Genomic DNA, 15,377 nt, shown 5'->3' with positions numbered 1-15,377 from the left:
TGCCTCCTCACAGATGTGTCAGTGTGCTCAGACCTGTGCGGTCTGTCCCTGCGTGCCTTCCTGTGCCTGGCATGTCCGGGCCTGCTCTCCCACCCTGACAGTCACCCTGGATGAGCTCAGGAAGACTAAGGCTGAGGGAGCAGGCCCAAGGATGCACCTGTGATCTCAGAGACATACTGCTTTCCTCTGCATCCCCCAGCCTCACCTCTGGTTCCCTCTCCCTGGGGTTCCACAGCTGGTGCTCAGTAAATGATTGATGGTGAAGGAATGGATGAAAAGGGGCTCTAAGGGGCACAGTCTGGAGATGAGGGTCGGCAGGCACTCCAGGATGGGAGGAAGGCTTCTGGCAGGAGCGCCAGTGGTGGACTAGGTCGGATAGCTCCAGAAGAGGCGGTCAGGGCTGGTCGAGCCCGGGCTGGGGGCAGCAGGGTCTGCGGGCCGCCCCCGCGAGCTCCCCGGGGACGTCGCGGGTCACCGTCTGCACCGCCTGGGCCGCGCCGCCCCGCGGGTTATTTATGACCCCCTCCCCCTCCCTGGCGGCGGCGGCGGCGGCGGCCGCGGCAGCGGCAGCGGCCGCGGCGGGGGCTCCGGCCTCGGCCCAGCGGCAGAGGGCCCCCAGCGGGGGGACCGCGAGCAGCGATGGCGCGCCGCCGTGGCCGCGAGGGATAAAGGGGCGGGGCCTCTGAGGGCCGGAGGCGGGGCTTTGGCCGCCGCTCCCACCTACTTTCCCCAAGGAGGGTGCCGCCAGGCCTGAACTCCAGGCGAGGGGAGATTCTAGAGCCAAAATTCTGTCCCTTCTGACCTCTGTCTCCAGTCAGAAGCTCAGAGGAGCGCACGGGCTACCAGGTGCCAAACCAGGACACAGGTGGACAGGAGAGAGAAAGTGAGCAGATCCTTGTGGCGGGGGTATAATGCCCAGGAGTAAGGATGCCTGATCCCTGTGGGAAAGTGACTCTGATCCTGTGGGCAGAGAGGTCTATTTCCCATGAAGAGGGGGAAACAGGTAGGGGTGGGCGTAGGGGTGAACTGATCAGCCAAAGCCCTGGAAGGGGGTCTCCTGAAAGTCAGGGAGTGGCCCTTGGAGGAGAAGGAGTTTTGAACCCAGTCATGGTCATTTTAGGAAGCCCCCTTGATCCTCCAGAGAGAGGTGGAACCAGATAGTAACATGGAGGTTAGGCTGGGTGAGCTAGGTTAGTTTAGCCCCCCTCCCTTGCCAGCTGGGTCCCACTTCTGAAAGCCAGAGTTGGGGCCTTCTTTGCCTCTCCTTGACCACTGTGGGCCTGTTCAGGATGACAGGAGTCAGGGGTGGGTCAGGGGTGGTCCTGCAGAAGGGAAGGGAGGCCCCCTCCACAGGCTACACGGTACCTTCTCAGATCTAGAGATAAACTTCACTAGCCTTCCCTCCTGAAACCTCACTTTAAAGGTCAGGGGTTAGGAGGCCTAAGGGTCAGTGAATAGGTGCAGGCAAACATGAGAAGAACTGAGTGGAGGGGACCATCTTTTGAAAGCAGTGTCAGGGCTGTAGCCAGACAGTTGGCCTCACGCTGAGCCCTGATAACCTCTCCACACTGTGCCATGACCACAGATTAGCGTAATGGCTCCTCCATGGGCCTTGGCTCTTGGGCAGGAACAGCCTCCTGCATCCGTTAGACATGGAGGCAGCACACCTGAGAGCAAGACACGGACCACAAAAGGTGAGTGTGCACCTAGGGTCAGGCATGTGCAGGTGTCCAGTCTGCACGTAGGGCAACTGGGCTGAGGGTGGTACACTATATAGGATCACTCACTTTCACACCCACATTCACACCTGGCCCCTTAAATCCCAGCAGGCAGACGTACAAAGAGTAGAGCAGAAGGGAGATACAGAGGTTTGGGTGCATAGGTTCCCAGACACGTTCCTGGTCTCAGCCCAGACCTTGCTCCCCAAGTCAGTCCTGGGGCTGGCCGGTGCCTTAGCTGCGGATGATCTTGGCAGTGTGCATCAGCAAGAGAAAGCAGAGCAGTAGCCAATGGTCAGGCTCATGCCCAGCTGGTGCAGGTGCCCTGGGAGGAGGTGGGTGAGGGTGGTGTGCTCCCTCACTTCCCTCACTCCCTTGCACAGGGTGCTCATGCAAGCACGCCTGTGGTCCAGCTCAACCCCCCAGAGCCTGGTCAGAGAGATGCCCACACGAACGCCCTGCCAAATGCATCTCAGTGGGGGTCTAGGCGCTGGGATGGGATCTGAGGCTACTTTCTAGCTTGTTCAGAATAACACATCAGAGAAAGACAAACCTGTCTCATCCGCTATTAGTAGGTTTCTGTTTCTCTTCCTAATGCTTCTACTGCAAGGCTGGCATGCTGGCCTGCAGGGAGATGGGGGTTGGACACCAAGGGACAAGCCACCCTCATGCCTGGACTGGGCCAAGGCTGAGCTGCTTCCTCAAGGCACCAAAGTGGACATGGATGTAGAGAGGTTCCTCTTCCCCAGACTGGCTCATACTAGGGAACAGAAATGTGCTCAAGTGTGCAATCTTGCGCTCATCGGCCCCTCTTCCTCCCCACATCCTCCATCCCTCAACCAGACTGCGTCTAGCCCACCTTCCTGCCCCACGGCAGGGCTCAGATATTGTTTGTCCCGGAGTCCGAGAGCCTGGACTTAAAACAGCTGTATGACATCAGGAGAGTTACTTCACCTCTCTGGGTCTCACCCTCCCCATCTGTAAGATGACAATAATGAGAAAAACTCATATTGAGACGATCAAGTGAACTAAGGCGTGTAAAGTGCAGAGTAATAAGGCGGCAATAATTGACAGAATCGTCGTCGTTGTTGTGTTCACAGAACACGAAACCTCCCCAACGCATTTGCAGAGGCCACACACCACAAACCCACAGCCTCACACCCTGCAGATGCAGAGGAGACCACCCACGCCCGACACTGACGCCCACCGCCCCCGGCCGCTGTGAAAACGCTCCTACCCAGGACCGCCAGGCCAGCGGGCCGCTCCTAATCACAGATTCCCTCCTGCGCCAGGAGCCCACTCTCGGTCCTGGGCCCGCCCCCTCCCCACGTGTAGTCGGGGACTCCCAGCTGCGCCCAATGACTCCCTCAACAATGGAGCGGTCCGTGCGCGCAGTTTCTCGCTAGCATACGCTCCTTCCCACACCCTCGCGCGCTCGGAAATGGGGCAGGGGTGCAGCCCCGTCCCACCGCCCCCGCCGCCAGCCGTGGGAGCCCAGTCGGCCGTCACGCACCCCCTGCTGGAGCCCGCGCCCGCCCGCCCGCCGAGCCGGGGCCGTTTAAATGGGCCAAGTTGTGGCGGCGGCGGCGGCGGAGGCGGCGGCGGCGGGAGTCTCCCAAGTCCCTGCCGGGCGGGCGCGCGCCAGTGTACGCGGGTGCGCGGCCGGGGCGGCGGGGCGGCGGGGCGGCGAGGCGGGGCTGGGGCCTGGGACCCCCGGGCGGGGCGGGGCGCAGGGCCGGAGACTTCTGGACTCCACTGCCCGGCTGGGCCCTGCTGGCGGACCAGCGAGCGGGGCCGCCCCAGGGGGCGCGGGCGCAGGTGGCCCAGGGCCCTGTGGAGCCCTGGGGCCCCGGGGCTGCGGCGCTCGGCAGGTCGATAAGGGATCGATAGCAGCTCCCGCAGCACCATGTCTCGGGCAGCCAAGGCCCCGGCAGCCGGCCGAGAAGCGGTCCGTGGTGGCCCGGCGGGCGGCGCGGCTGCAGGTGCCGGGGCGCAGTAGCGGGTAGGGCGGGCGCGCGGCCGGGAGCCTCCTGGGCCCCCAGCCCTCGAGACCCAACTCCAGCCCAGGCCCGAACAAGTTGCGCCGGCGGCGGAGAGCCAGGCTACAAGGCCACCGGCCCGTCATGCCAGCGGTCAAGAAGGAGCTCCCAGGCCGCGAAGACCTGGCCCTGGCTCTGGCCACCTTCCATCCGACCCTGGCCGCACTACCACTGCCGCCGCTCCCAGGCTACCTGACACCACTGCCAGCTGCGGCCGCCCTGCCCCCGGCCGCCTCGCTACCCGCCGCGACTGCCGGCTACGAGGCGCTGTTGGCTCCACCACTCCGCTCCCCGCGCGCCTACCTGAGCCTGCACGAGGCCGCCCCGCACCTCCACCTGCCCCGGGACCCTCTGGCCCTCGAGCGCTTCTCAGCCACTGCGGCCGCAGCACCGGATTTCCAGCCGCTGCTGGACAACGGCGAGCCGTGCATCGAGGTGGAGTGCGGCGCCAACCGCGCGCTGCTCTACGTGCGCAAACTCTGCCAAGGCAGCAAGGGTCCGTCCATCCGCCACCGCGGGGAGTGGCTCACACCCAACGAGTTCCAGTTCGTCAGCGGCCGAGAGACGGCCAAGGACTGGAAGCGCAGCATCCGCCACAAAGGTGCGGCCGCGGTGGGGGCGCAGGCCGCTACGGTCCCTCCCCTCTGCTCCCCGAGGACCCCTGGGTCCGGACCCCCTCATTCTGCCACCTGGGAGACTCCATCTCCGCCCAGAGAGGGCGCTGCGACTCTGGGGCTGCCGCAGGGACACTCCCCCCCCCTCCCCGCACCGCCCCCAGCACGGTCGCCTCGGTGGACCCGAGCAGAGCGCTCTCGGCCTCCACCGTCACCCCAGCTTGAGCCGCGGTGCTCTGGGCTCCCGGCTGCACACGAGCTGGCCCCTCCTGCCACTCGGAAGGTCTTTGCGGGATTCCTGGGCCATATGGCCCAGGGGAAGTTTAGGGGAACTCGGGAGACTGCGGAAGGCCGGCTGGGCGGGACACAACTTCCCTCCCGGGTCGGGGAGGCACCAGGTTCTAGCGGGAGTAGAGGGGCACACGGGCGGCCGGGGTGCGAGTGCGAGTTGCTGGAAGGAAAGAAGGTGTAGGGGTGTCGTAGGCAGGTGGGGGCCGCGGGGGCGCGCGTCGGGGCGGGGGCGCGCGCGGAGCTGGAACTGCGGCGGGGCTGGGAGCAGCCTGCTTGGAGCGTTCAGGAGTCTGGCTCCGAGGGCGCGTTGTGAGGGCGCCCGAACAGGCAAGCGGGGGAAGCGCAGTGAGCGACAGGGGCGGGGGTGGAGGAATCTTTGGAAAGTTAGGGACCCAGTCGCGCTGGGCTTTGGGGCTCGCGGCTCCGCTGTGGTCGGCCTCTTCCCGCTGCGGGCTCAGGCACAGCCCCGGTCCCGGCGGCGCCGCTCACCCGCGCGCAGGCTCGACCTTCGTGAACCCTGTTCCCAGTTCCCCCAGACCGGCTTGGAGAGAGGGTAGAGAGCGGGAGGAGGGACGCAGGGGGCGGGGAGGAGGCCGCCCTTGGTCAGGGGAGGGCCCTTGCCGGGATCTTGAGTTTCTGAGCTCTGCAGATCTCCGCGGCGTCCGCGAGGGTGTGGTGGACGGCAGGGCCAGGTAGCGGGTTCGGAAGTTGGATGTTCATACACGTGCCAGGAGGGGGAACCGGCCTTGCAGCTTACTGCGCCCCGAAAGCGCGCCCTTGTGTGCCGGCTCTACCTGTGCCCCGTCCCTGCTCTCTCACCGGTCCTGCCTCGGCTCTCCTCACAGGAAAAAGTCTGAAGACGCTTATGTCCAAGGGGATTCTGCAGGTGCACCCTCCGATCTGCGACTGTCCGGGCTGTCGAATATCCTCCCCGGTGGTGAGATGTGGGAGAAAAGTTGGGGCTTTGGGTCTCTCCCTTCTCCCCTGTGGGGCTGTGCCTGTTTTCTGGGAGCCAGAGGCCTAACCTCAACCCTGCCGGGGTGCAGGAGTGAGCCCCCCGGGGCAAATAGGGGAGACTTTGCTTTGGGTGGGAATCCTGGGGCAGCCCTCTCCTCTTTGGACGCAGGACCTGACCATTGTCTATCTGGGAGCCTCTCCTTGGGAGCCGTGGAGCTGCTGCTTCTCAGGTCTTGGGGACAGCCTGGGCTGTAAAGGTCTCCTCCCTGGACAGTGCCATCCACCTGTGGCCTGGGGACCCTGCCCTGTCACAGGTCTTGGGTGGGGGTGGGGGTGTCACTGTGTCAGCTGGCCTGGCTTGGGAGAGGGGCTGGTCCTAAGGTAACACTTGTTCTGGGATGTGACACTGTTGTCTGGCCTGGATGTACATCCTGGGGTGGTCACAGCTTGGATGTGAGCAACATGTGTCTCTGGTATGCCAAGAGCTACAACCCTGCTGGGCAAGGCCCTCAATGTCCAGGAGAGTCTCAGGATACAACCCAGTTGGGGGCAGAATCTGAGCAGTGTGGGCCTTTGGTGTCAAGAACTGGAGTTGGAGGCTGATGTAGGGCCCCCAACCCAGTGTAGATGTATATTGACCCCCTCTTTGGCCTAGGGGAGCAGCAGAGATTGGGGTGCTGGGCCTGCCTCTGAAGCACTGTCTTCCACATGATATGTCCTCCAGGCAGCAATAGTTGGAGGACTGATCTGAAGAAGAAATTGCATCTTGAGAGGAGCCAATTTTGAGCTGCTAGGGGAGAGCCAATTAGGGCCCTGGCTCCTGGTGGTGGTTGGGATTGTGCTGCTATCCCTGGCATCGTCAACACCCTCACACAGGAAGGGGTGAGAGAGGACCCAAGACACCGCCTTCAGCTTCTTTACTTTGGACTGGAAGTAGGAAGGAGGAAGGGATGTTTTGGTTTCCTCGTGGACCCTGGAGGCGGGTAACCTGCGCAGGCTGGGAAGCCACAGACACACCTGTGAATACAGACACCAGATCAGACACACAAGTTGGACAGGGGAACGGGGATACAGCCATGCCTCTCCTGTGTACCTACCCCACACACCTGTCTGCCATGGGCTCGTCATCAGAGTGTGCGTGCACAGGCAGCCCACCTCTGACCCGCTACTACGGTACCTGCCTGGGGCAAGAAGCTGAGCTCCTGCTCCACTTAACACACCTTTTCAAGCCGCTAGTACAGGAGAAGAGTCTTCTGGGCACCCTCAAGGCTAGCCTGGGGTTTCTGTTCTGGTTGGAGGGGCCCAGCCTATCTTAACCCACCCTTCCAGAGGTCTCTCACAGGAGTGTGGGGTACAGATGGCGTGAGCCCAGTATCAGTTTCCCCAGGACATTGCTTGGATTGGGGAGGGGTGGGGAGGTCTGGCAGGGATGAGGCCACAGCCTTGGATTGCCTACCTGTCTGGGGCTCCCGGGTCCCTGCCCTGCATGAGGGATGCCTCAGACCTGGGCCTGCCTCTCCTGAACCTGGTCCCTCCCAGGCCCATGCCTGTACCCTTCCCTTAGGAAGGAGCTACACAGACCCCCTTGTCTTTCCATCCCCCACTTTTGCGACATAGAGATTGTCTTCCTCCATCCCCCACAGCCAGGCCCGAAGGTACGTACACACCTCACAGTCACAGATACCCCAGGGGCACAATGTGGGTATGCAAGTGTGGTGCAGGGATCATGCAGCCATGCAAGATGGCTTTCCTGTACCCATCCTTGCGTTCTGAGGAGCCAATGGTTGACTAGCAGCAGAGGTTTGTCACAGAGTTTTAAAATCTGTGTGCTGCTGAGCAGGGGTGAGTGGTTGAGGTCTTGCGTGTGCATAGGAGGAAAGTATGCTCCCTGTCCTTGTTCGGGGTCAGGGCTGCCCATCCCGGTCCCTCGTCCTCAGCTCCCCTCCCACAGGAGCACCTCCAAGAGCCACCGTCTGGCCTCATCCCAAGTGGCAGTCTTACTGCTGTCATTTTCCTCTCCTCGTCCTACAGATGAGAAGCAGAGGGAAATGCATTTCCTTTTCTTCTTAAGAGAATAGTTTAATTAAAACAGAAAGACAGGAGAGGAGGTCCTGGTGCTTGGGCCACAGGCTAGAGAAGGGCAGACCTGAGTGGGACTTCCCAGCAGTGCACACTTCAGACAGGCCAGGGGTTGTTGAAAACACTCCCCTTGGAGCCCGCTAGCTGGCACAGAGGGGCACGGGGACCAGACAGGCCATCACACCTGCAGCCTCACCCACTCTCTGCTACTGCTGTTAGAGCACAGGGCCAAGGCCAGGGTCGCAGAAGGGGCCACAAAGCGGGCCATTTCATCTCTCAGGCCTACTCTCAGACTCCATCGCCCCACCCCACTCGGCCCCAGTGCTGTCTGGTGTATCTCACTGAGTATGTTGCAGAGAGGAATATGGAGGGTGTCCCAAGTGGATTCATAAGGACAAGTATGGGGGAGACTGTGGCTCGCAGGGGGGGACCTGGAGAGGGGGGTGCTTGTGGTCCCCAGACCCAGTGAGGGGAGAAGACTAGGGCTCCCTGGCCCTTTTGGGGCCACTGCCCAAATCTGGAGCTGGGGTGGGCTGGGTCTGAAGGGAAGGACCCTTATTCTGGAGGGCAGGACGATGGTGGCTGCATAGCAGTCCTTGAGGTCCAGGATGACACGGGTCCAGGGTGAGGCGAGACCCTCCTCCACACTTTCCTCAAGCTTGTGGGTATGATGGCATTGTCCTTGCAACAGGAAAGAGGGTGTCCGAGGGTCCCCAGGTGACTGGAGAGATGAGAAAGAATTAGATAATCCCAAGGTCCCTGCCACCTCCCTGAAACAGCAACCCTTTATTAAATAAGAATAAGGTTCCTGCCCACCCAAAAATAATCTGTAACTTTTCTTCTTTCACTGGGGCAGCAGGACCTAAGGACACTGTAGGGAGCCGTGGCGTATAGTGACCTTGTGTGGTGTGTGCATGTGCTCTGAGCACGAACAAGCTCAGCGTGGAGTACCCTCCATGTCTGTGCACAAGACATGCTTTCCTGCTCTGATCTCCCAGCACACAGCACACACATGAGCTCCACATACTCACAACATGGGTGTAGGGAGGGGAGAAGGAGGTGTTGTGGAAGAAAGAGAACCTCTGTTTCTGACCCGGAGGGTAGGCCCACTCGGGGCCCATGGGACAAAGGGTCTAGGTTGGTAAGGGCTCCCCAGCAAGTGATCTGTGAACCCCCGGCCTGCAGTTTGCAAGGGGGTTAGCAGGATCAGGCCCCAGACTCAGGCTCCAAACCACCCGGAACTGGACCCTGCATGGCACTAGCAGAAGGGAAGACAGGACTTGGCGTTGGTTGGGGGTTCACGCAGGAGCTATGTGGGATGGTCCCTCAGACACAAGCACAGAGGTAACTGAACGTTGAACACGGGGCAGAAGACATGCTGTGTTGTGCACACATGGCCCCTCGGGGCTCCCTGGGGCCGGGAAAGCTGGGGTCTGCCTCTAGGTGGGCATCCCCACACTCAGGCTGGAGTGCGGGGTCTGGACAAGGCAGTGTCACCAGGAGCCTGGCCAGGGCCTACAGCCCTTCACTCCACCCCCCTCCAGGGTGGCAGACCCAGGCCTCATATTTCTGCTCTTGTCTTCACCTCCAGCCACTGGGACCCATGTGGACCCTCGGGCCTGTCCTGCGGGCTAGAAGCCCTGTAGCGGGGCCAGTGATGGTGCCTATTTGATCTTAGCAGCTGCTCTGAGGGCTTCCGTCACCTGCACGCTGCCGGAGGGTTGGGCCTGGAGTGCACACCTCCCAGGAGCCTGAGGGTCCTGGCTCGGCCTAACCTTCCTCTCTTCCCTCCCTGCCCAGAACCGGGGGCGGCTGGCTGACAAGAGGACAGTTGCCCTCCCCACTGCACGGGTCCTAAAGAAGGAGCTGACCCCCAGCTTCTCGCCCAGTGATGGTGACAGTGATGGGAGTGGCCCAGCCTGTGGGCGGCGACCAGGCTTGAAACAGGAGGACACCCCACATGTCCGTATCATGAAGAGAAGGTACTTTTCCTGGGGACCACGGTCGGGGGGGCACACGGGCTCTGGTCGGGACATCAAGACTGGTGTCTCCAGGTAGCTGAAGGCCAGGCCAGGGTGAGGGCCGTTTGCCCTGGGAACAGGGCCCAGGTTTAGCTTGTCATGTCTTGGTATCTGCCGAAGCTGAAACAGCCTGAACCGCTGACGCCACAAGACCGTAATGAGAACCTACCCTGCCCCCACTTGGAGGGAGGGGGTCGACGAGTTTCCATGTGGGGAAGGAAGGGGGCTCTAGGAAGGGCCAGGGGCTCTGGGAGGAGGGCAGTCAGGGAGACCCAGGAAGGGAGGGCCTGATACCACAACAGCCAGGCAGAGAGAAAGGAGCTGAGCAGCCCCCTCCCCGGGAGCAGCCCCTGAAACTCTCATGCTCATTCTCCTGGGCAGGCGGCAGCTTTCCTGGCTACCCACTGTCCCTTCCAGGCCTGGGGCCACTCTTCCTGGCTTCCCACCATCTCATTTCCTGGCAGAGACACCTTCCACTGTCCACTCACCTCCTCATGCCTCCATCTGTCTGTCGTCTGTCCATTCATGTGTCTGTCCATCCAGCACATGTTACTCACCCCAGAGTTTCTAGGCCTTTTCTCTTCCCACCTAGTCTTTCAACGTGTTCCAACTTCTCCTACCCTAAAATAACCCTCCCAAGCCCCAACACCCCCCTTCCCAGCCCTCATACCCACGCTTGCTAAGGTGACACACCCACACAGTCTTCCAACCACCATCCCTCAGCCTGAGGGTCTTTCCGGGAACACTGCTGTGCGTGAGGGGACAGGCGCGGGGCAGAGCTCTTTCCTCACCTGACCTCTCGTTTTGGCATCCCTCCTACCTACAATGTGCAGTGGTCGCTTTCAGGAGGCAGACTGGTAGCAGCTGGGACCCAGGAAGCTGCACCCACCTGGGCTGACACTGGGCCATTGGTGCCGGTAGTGGCCACGGGGCTTGCTCCCTGACCTGTTCCAGCCTGGCTGGAGCAGCTCTAGCAACTAGGAGTTTGGTTCAGTTGCACGGCTGTTGGGCAGAAGAGGCTGTAGCTCCCCCACCCTAGCACAACGTGGCAGCTCTTCTGCGTTCACTGCAATAAGAAGGAGGGGTGTGGCAGGCTCAATTCTGTCCTTCCCGATTCCTTTGTCTGCTGAGACCAGGACTTGGCTCCTGCCCCACGGTTCTATCCTGGTGGCAGCCACTGGCTGGGTGAGCTGGTACCAGATAGCACTGGAGACAAATCTGAGCCAACCCAGTTCCCTTGGGGCCAGCGCTCTGGGGCAGATGAGGGCTATGCCATACACACACCCTGCTGTTCAGGTACCAGATCTTGGAGGCCACTTTGACCCTCCGCTTCTTTCCTTGCAGAGTCCACACCCACTGGGACGTGAACATCTCCTTCCGAGAGACGTCCTGCAGGTAGGGTCCGGGCTTGTCCCCACACACCGTGCGTGGGCAGGATGGAGCCCTGCTGCTCCATTTCCCCCGGGTCTGCTTCTAAATCTTTCCAGCCCTCCCTCCTTCCCTCCCCTCCCTATTCTGTGGTCTGTCAGTCGGTCAGTTTGTGCCCAGGTCCTGACAGCAGCACAGGTGTGGGTTCTGGGCAGCCTAACCCTCCCACATGGGACTGGCCATTTGAGTCGATCTGCCCAAAGATGAGGCCACGACCTCTCCCTCCCACCCTCCCGAAGACCCACCTGCCGATGAGAATGGTGATGTGTGCGTGGGGTCTCAGGGTGCAGAGGTGTTCACTAGGGAACGAGGATGTCTGCAAGAACAAGGGCAGGGGGTGTGGGGGTGTGGGGGGCTGGCAGGTCTGGTCCAACTGAATGCTAAAGGACTCTGGGTGCTGAGCCTGTAGGACACGGTGCTCCAGGCGGTGAGGAGCCACCCGAAGTTCTTGAGCAGAGGGGTGACAGAGTGTGTGTTTTGATGGGGTCCTTCTGGAGGCCAGAAGGTTTGGAGGTTTGAGGTTGGAGGTTTGCTCCAGTCTGCAGTGGTTCAGGCTGTGGAAGCATGATGGAAGGCAGGGCGGTGGCGGACCCAAGACATAGCAAGGAGATAAAAATGAGGGGACCTGATGAGGAAGTTGGGAGGGCCCTGGGGAGACCCAAGTTCTAGATTCCAGATGAGCAAAGGATGGTCAGTCTGTGAATGGAGCCCAGGCTGTGGCTTCTGGTCAGTGGGCTCAAGTCTTACCACAGGGCTTCCAGCACAGCCCCGCTTCCTCAGCCAAAGCTGAGGGGCCAGCCCCCCAAGGTGGGAGCTTGTCTTCCCCACTCCCAGCCTGGCTCTGTGCCATATGTATTATTATTTACATCTCTGAAAATATCTGGGTCCTAGAGCCGAATTACAGTGAAAACATCTTTAAACTTATTTCTACCTCATTTTGAAGTTGCCTGCTCAACTGATCATTTTTATGAACTGTTATGAACATTGATGACATTTTATGAGCCTTTTGCTTGGGAAGCTACAGGATGAATTTGTCAGTGAAGCTTATAGCGAACCCAAGGGAGGTTCCTCCACTCCTGGAATGACTCCTCCTGCCTCCGGTAGCCCTTTCCTCGCCCACCCCTGGCCTTGTAAAGTGAGAGAAGGTCCCAGGTGTCCAGACGGAGGGAGACCCCAGTAAGGGGCCAAGTCCAAGTGCATGTGGGCTCCTTCGGTCCTGCACCGGCCCTAGGGGTGTCTGGGATGACTTTCTGGATTTTACCAGAGAGGAGACTGCCGTCTGGGGGCAGGGGTGTAGCATAGCCAAGAGGACTTACAGCCTATCTGCCCCCCACCTGCTGATGCGGCGCCTCGGCATCAGGCCCAGGAGGCTGCAGCAGGCAGACAGCCTGGCTTGTCTCTTTCTGGATCCTTTGGGCCCTGTCCCTCCTGCATTTCTAGTCTCCTGTCTGTTCTTTAGCCATTTATCTCTCTGTTATTCCCACCCCTTCTGTCGCTGTGTCCATCCATTCAGTAGTACCTGTCTGTTCATCTGTCAGCATCTCTCACTTTCTGTTTGTCCCTCTTCCTCCATCCATTGGCCTTCACCTGTCTGTCCCTCCATCTGTCCATGAGTTCCATCCATTGGCCCACTTGCCTGCTTGGAGCTCCTGCTTCAGCACCCATGCACCCCAGGCAGCTGGCTGGAGATGTGGTCCCTGCCCTCCTGGGGCCCCTGAGCTGGCCAGGATATGGGCAAACACTGGACAGTATGAGAGTCGGCTGAGGGAGCTCGGAGGAGCCCAGGGTGCTCCTCAGGGAGAGTTGGGGTCGGAGGGGCCAGACCCTTCTCCCTCAACCTCCTAGCACACACCCTCCTCCCTGCAGCCCCTTCTGTCACTCATGCTCTCCTCCTCACCTCCTGATACACAGCCCCACCCCATGGTGCTACAGAGAGCCTCCCAAGAACCCTCGTGGGCTTGGTCCCTCATGCACAGCACGGTGCAGACCCTGTTTTCAGGGCTGTGGGAACCTCATACTTGGGATGCCAAATGCAGAGTTTATGCATTTTCAGCCTGGTGTTTCTTTGTAGTTTTTTATGTAAAACCTGGCATAATTTGTTCAGTGAGTGACCAGAACATGTTTTCCAGAGCCAGGCCAGGCTGTCTTGGGGCCTGTGGGGTGAACCCCCCAGGCAGAGAGCAGAGCAAGGGTGTGGTGGGCAGTGGTGACCTGATTCCCACCAGGCCTCAGCTCCGTGGTGCCACAGCACAACCTGAGTGCCTGAATGACTGACCGCTGAGTGAAAGAGCTGATGGCCATGGTGGTGGTGGTGAGCCGGGGGGTATAGTCCCAGGTCCCTGTGTGGGTGCTGGTCTAAGGGTTCATGGGGAACAAACTGATGAGGCCTTTCCTCACCTACTCAGTTTCCGGGGTGATCCACTTCCTGTAGGAGTCCTGGGGACACCAGAATTGGATCCCCTCAGGGGAGAACTCAGAGGCAGCCTCTAGCCACCCCCCCATCCCCTCCCTAGTGCTGAGGACAGCACTTCTCTCCTCAACACCCTCGCATTGATGAGGATGATAGAGGGATGAGAATGGCTGCCAATTAATCCCATAAAGTACTTACTCCCACCCCACCTCCCCTCCTCTTTGCATGGGGGGGCACCTTCTCTCCTCCTGGGAGAGGGGGTGGGGGTGGGGAGAGAACCCGCATCTGGGTCTCCCAGAAGGCTCTAGATCCCAGCCCTGGAGTCTTTGGGGCTGAAACTGATCTGCTTAGGGGCCAGCCTGGATTAGCCTGCTCCAGCCGCCCAGGCCAGGGGGGCTGGGGGCTATTTAATGAGGTTTAGGGTCGGTTCCCAGGTCACTCCGTGGAGGCCCCCTTGCAGCGGCCCAGCTGGGAGGCTGCTCTATTACAGGTGGGCCAGGGAGCAAGGGTATTGGGGAGGGTGGGGTGCCCAGGGCCCTCCCTGCTCCTCTCTTCTGTCTTGACTTCCTGCTGCTCCAGGCGGCATCTGTAAGGTGGCAGGTGACTCTTCTCTATGCTAAGAACACCAGGAGCAGCTGGGGGGCCGTTCACACACGGTCACACTGACATTTTCTCACTCCACCCTTTCTCTGGCACTCTGGTGTAGGGTTGAGCTGCATTAGCAGAAAGAGAAATAAGGGAACAAAAGAGTTAAAGACATGTTTTTTCCAGGCCCACACATGCCTGGCGGCTGAGGTTCTTAGTTGGGGGCCTGGGGAGAGCAGAGTGTCATGAGCACACGGTGGCGGGGGGGGGGGAACCAGACCCCCATTCATGTTGTGTGTCTGCGTGCCTGTGTGCGTGTGTAGATGCGTGTTCTTCCCAGTCCTTTTGAGAGCGTATGTGTGTGCCTGTGTGTGCACACATCTCAAGCTACAGGACTTCGGTCTGAACCTTGGTGTCGTTATTTGAAGAAATTGAGAGTCTGTGCGTGGTTGCAAGCTTTAGCTGAAAGAGTGCATGCGATTTTCTTAATGAAGCAGCTAACATAGGAGTAAGCGCTAGATGCATGTGCGACAGTGTGAGTCCTCTCTGGTCACTGTTCCTCATGAGCAGACACCCCCTTGTCAGGCGATTGCTCTGGTCACTATGGGGAGAGCATGGCAAGACTGAGCTGGGTTCCCGTGCCCTGCACACACCCTCCCTGGGAGCTGCGGTGGGGCCTGAGTGTAAGGCCCCATGCCAGGCAGAAGCCTGGCAGGTCCTAGTGGTCCTGGGTGAGACCTAGGTAGGTCACACCCACTAGATGTTTCCCCTGGGCCCTGCTATGGGGATGCCTGCATATGTGCTGTCACAGACCACACACAGAGGTGGGCAGGAGGCATGGCACACTTGCTGTCTGGCACTATGCATGCCCACACTCGAGCTTAGTCGGGTACTTGCTGTGCCCAGGGCTGGGCACGCAGCCTTTGGGGGTCTCACCTTCATTGTCTTGCTTGCTGCAGCCAGGACAGTGACCTGCCCACCCTCATATCCAGTGTCCATCGAAGCCGCCACCTCGTTATGCCAGAGCATCAGAGCCGCTGTGAATTCCAGAGAGGTGGTGTGGAGATAGGCCTGGGAGCCTCAGGTGAGGAGCTGGGGGGAGAGAACACGGCTGCCAGGGCCACTGCAGCTCAGCCTGAGGACAGCCTGCCCTGCCACCACCACCGCCCCCCCCCCCCCCCCCCCCCCCCCCCCCCCCCCCCCCCCCCCCCCCCGCCCCCCCCCCCCCCCCCCCC

The 15,377-nt window shown here is 60.6% G+C and overlaps 1 protein-coding gene across 4 annotated transcripts in view; it reads left to right on the top strand.

Moving 5' to 3' along the window:
* The first annotated feature begins 3,451 nt into the window (after positions 1-3,451).
* Positions 3,452-15,377, top strand: part of SAMD11 (sterile alpha motif domain containing 11) — a 21,238-nt gene continuing 9,312 nt past the window's right edge. For 3 of the 4 annotated variants that reach the window (XM_025856534.2, XM_073903577.1, XM_073903575.1), the window contains exons 1-5: positions 3,452-4,358; positions 5,508-5,599; positions 9,499-9,680; positions 11,064-11,114; positions 15,102-15,226. In XM_025856534.2, the coding sequence (XP_025712319.2) occupies positions 3,842-4,358; positions 5,508-5,599; positions 9,499-9,680; positions 11,064-11,114; positions 15,102-15,226 (967 nt within the window). In that variant the 5' untranslated portion in view covers positions 3,452-3,841. The remainder of the gene's footprint in view (positions 4,359-5,507; positions 5,600-9,498; positions 9,681-11,063; positions 11,115-15,101; positions 15,227-15,377) is intronic. The other variant, XM_073903576.1, reaches the window with a different exon arrangement.

The sequence above is a fragment of the Callorhinus ursinus genome, unplaced genomic scaffold, assembly GCF_003265705.2.
Source record: "Callorhinus ursinus isolate GAN/ISIS: 27379988/994484 unplaced genomic scaffold, GSC_fseal_2.0 scaffold18, whole genome shotgun sequence".
NCBI classification, from domain to species: Eukaryota; Metazoa; Chordata; class Mammalia; order Carnivora; family Otariidae; genus Callorhinus; species Callorhinus ursinus.
The sequence above is the reverse complement of the archived record's forward strand: the minus strand, read 5'-3'. Positions and strand labels throughout refer to the sequence as shown.